The following is a 2,309-nucleotide window of genomic DNA, read 5'->3' on the forward strand; positions in this document are numbered from 1 at the left end:
ACCCCTTGGGCCCTTTTTGAGAAGGTTTACAATGGGCTTACTTGTGAGGCTCAAGTGAGGTTTGACACAGCTGCTGGGGGCAATCTGATGGACAGGAAGAACGTGACCGAGTGTAACGAGATGTTTGAAAGTTTCGCGCAATCTGAATACGCGAAGAAGCCACGAGGCGGGAATTCCAATCCCGGCACCAGTACACCTTCATCTGCTCGAGGTGTACACCAAGTTAACCTGGATACTGGTATGGCTGCTGCTTTGGAGAATCTCTCCCGAGAGATAAAAGAGTTAAAGACCAAGGTGGATAAGTGTGAGATGTGTAGAGGTGGTCATGGTACGCTGGATTGTCCGTTGATGAACAATCAAGATGTTGATTTCGTGGCTGGTCAGAACAGGTTCCCTAATGTTTACAATAACAACAATCAGAACTAGAACAGCTACAAGAACCAGAATCAAGGTCAAGGTAACTCGAATTGGCGTCCGGCCAGTGGGCCACCTGGTTTCCGAGCTCCCTATAACTGAAATCAGGGACAGTACAACAACGAAGGCTCCAATGGTCAAAGTTCGAATAATGTGCTATATCTGAGTAAGAAGTTGGACGAGATAATGCAGCATATGGTTACTAGAGATCAAGCCACTCAAAAGACCCTTACCGAACATGATCTGCTTTTCAAGAATCAACAATCAGCTATGCTCGACATGCAAAGAACCATTGGTGATATAGCCCGACAGTTGAATGAAAGACCCCCGGGACAGTTTTCAGGTTCTACTCAACAGAATCCAGCCGCTCAAATAAAGGCGATTACTACTCGTAGCGGCAGGGTTTTAGGTCCCGAGGTGTGAAGAAATGAAGTTGAAGTGGAAGATGAGGAGGTGATGGATGAAGAGATCGAGATTGAAGTACCGGGAAAAATGCAGAACACCGTACCAGTTGCACCATCAATAAAGAAGAAGCCGGTTGAAGTCCGGCCATCACCTTTGATTGACCATGCTCGTATCCCATATCCCGCTCACGCAAAACACCAGAAATACACGCGGGAGTATGGACATTTTCTCGACATGTTCCGACAGTTGAAGATTAACCTCCCGTTCAATTAAGCCCTCCAACACATGCCGAAATACGCGAAGTTCTTGAAAGACCTTTTGAAGAGGAAAGATAGGTTAGGGGAGGTGTCATCGATTCCACTCATGGGAGATTGTTCGGCGGTAGTGTTGAACCGCGTACCCGAGAAGTTGTCAGATCCGGGTGTGTTTACAATTCCAGTTTTGTTTGGTAGTGATGCGATGAGCCAAGCATTGGCAGATTTGGGTGCGAGTATTAATCTGATGTCGTATTCTTTATACGAGAAGTTGGAGTTAGGCGAGCTTACACCGACTCGCATGTCTTTATCGTTAGCCTATCGTTCGGTTAAGTATCCGCAAGGTATTATCGAGAATTTTTTAGTGAAGGAGGATAAGTTTGTGTTCCCGGTTTATTTTGTGGTGCTTGATATGGAGGCCGATGAGAAGGTTCCCATTATTCTAGGTCGTCCGTTCTTACGAACCGTGAAGGCACTTATCGATGTGTATGATGAGAAGATCACGCTTCGGGTTGGTGATGAGAATGTTACTTATGATGTTGCGAGGTCGATGAGGCATCCGAGTGATCAAGATGATTTCAGTGGTCCATGCCACTCGGTTTATTTTATTAACTCGTTTATTGCAGGTATTGATAGCTGTTTCGATTATATTTGTGGTGCGGATCTCATGGGAAGTAATGGTTTGGTCGATTGTGATGATTTGGGTGAGGATGAGTTATGTGAGAAAGATTCGGTTTGTGACGAGTTGGCTGAGATTTCAGGGTTGCCCGAGATGATTGAGGTAAATGAGATTAGTTGTGAGAATGAGGCGGTTTTTGGGGAGAAACCCGCTCCGTTGGAGTTAAAGGTACTCCCGTCACACTTGTAGTATGCGTATCTTGATGAGGGCTCGAACTTACCCGTTATTATGTCATCCAAGCTGACGGAAGAACAAAAGACGAAGCTGATTAACGTGTTGAAGCTACACAACGGGGCAATTGCATGGAGATTGTCCGATATTCAAGGTATTAGCCCCGCTTATTGCACGCACCGGATTCTAATGGAAGATGAGTACAAACCAGTGATGCAACCGCAAAGACGTCTTAATCCGAATATGCAAGAAGTTGTGAAGAAGGAGGTATTGAAGTTGATGGATGCCGGGATGATCTACCCGATTTCCGATTCTCCATGGGTAAGCCCGACTCAAGTTGTTCCAAAGAAGGGAGGTATGACTGTTGTGATGAATGAGAAGAATGA

The 2,309-nt window shown here is 45.6% G+C and overlaps 1 protein-coding gene across 1 annotated transcript; it reads left to right on the plus strand.

Annotated features, from left to right (window-relative positions):
* Positions 1-1,104: 1,104 nt before the first annotated feature.
* LOC143628861 (uncharacterized) lies at positions 1,105-1,941 on the plus strand. Its single transcript, XM_077098328.1, has 2 exons — positions 1,105-1,657; positions 1,700-1,941. Exons 1-2 carry the CDS (start codon positions 1,105-1,107, stop codon positions 1,939-1,941), a joined length of 795 nt encoding a protein of 264 aa, XP_076954443.1.
* The last annotated feature ends 368 nt before the right edge of the window (positions 1,942-2,309 follow it).

This window comes from Bidens hawaiensis, unplaced genomic scaffold (genome assembly GCF_021521415.1).
Source record: "Bidens hawaiensis isolate Kalapana, Puna unplaced genomic scaffold, B.hawaiensis_p1.1 tig00005079_1, whole genome shotgun sequence".
Classification (NCBI taxonomy): domain Eukaryota; kingdom Viridiplantae; phylum Streptophyta; class Magnoliopsida; order Asterales; family Asteraceae; genus Bidens; species Bidens hawaiensis.

Excerpts from the sequence above, each read along its gene's own strand:
- LOC143628861 (XM_077098328.1), top strand. The coding sequence starts at position 1,105 with ATGCCGAAATACGCGAAGTTCTTGAAAGACCTTTTGAAGAGGAAAGAT. Across the intron at positions 1,658-1,699 it reads TGATCAAGATGATTTCAGTG|GTATTGATAGCTGTTTCGAT; the intron begins GTCCATGCCACT and ends CGTTTATTGCAG.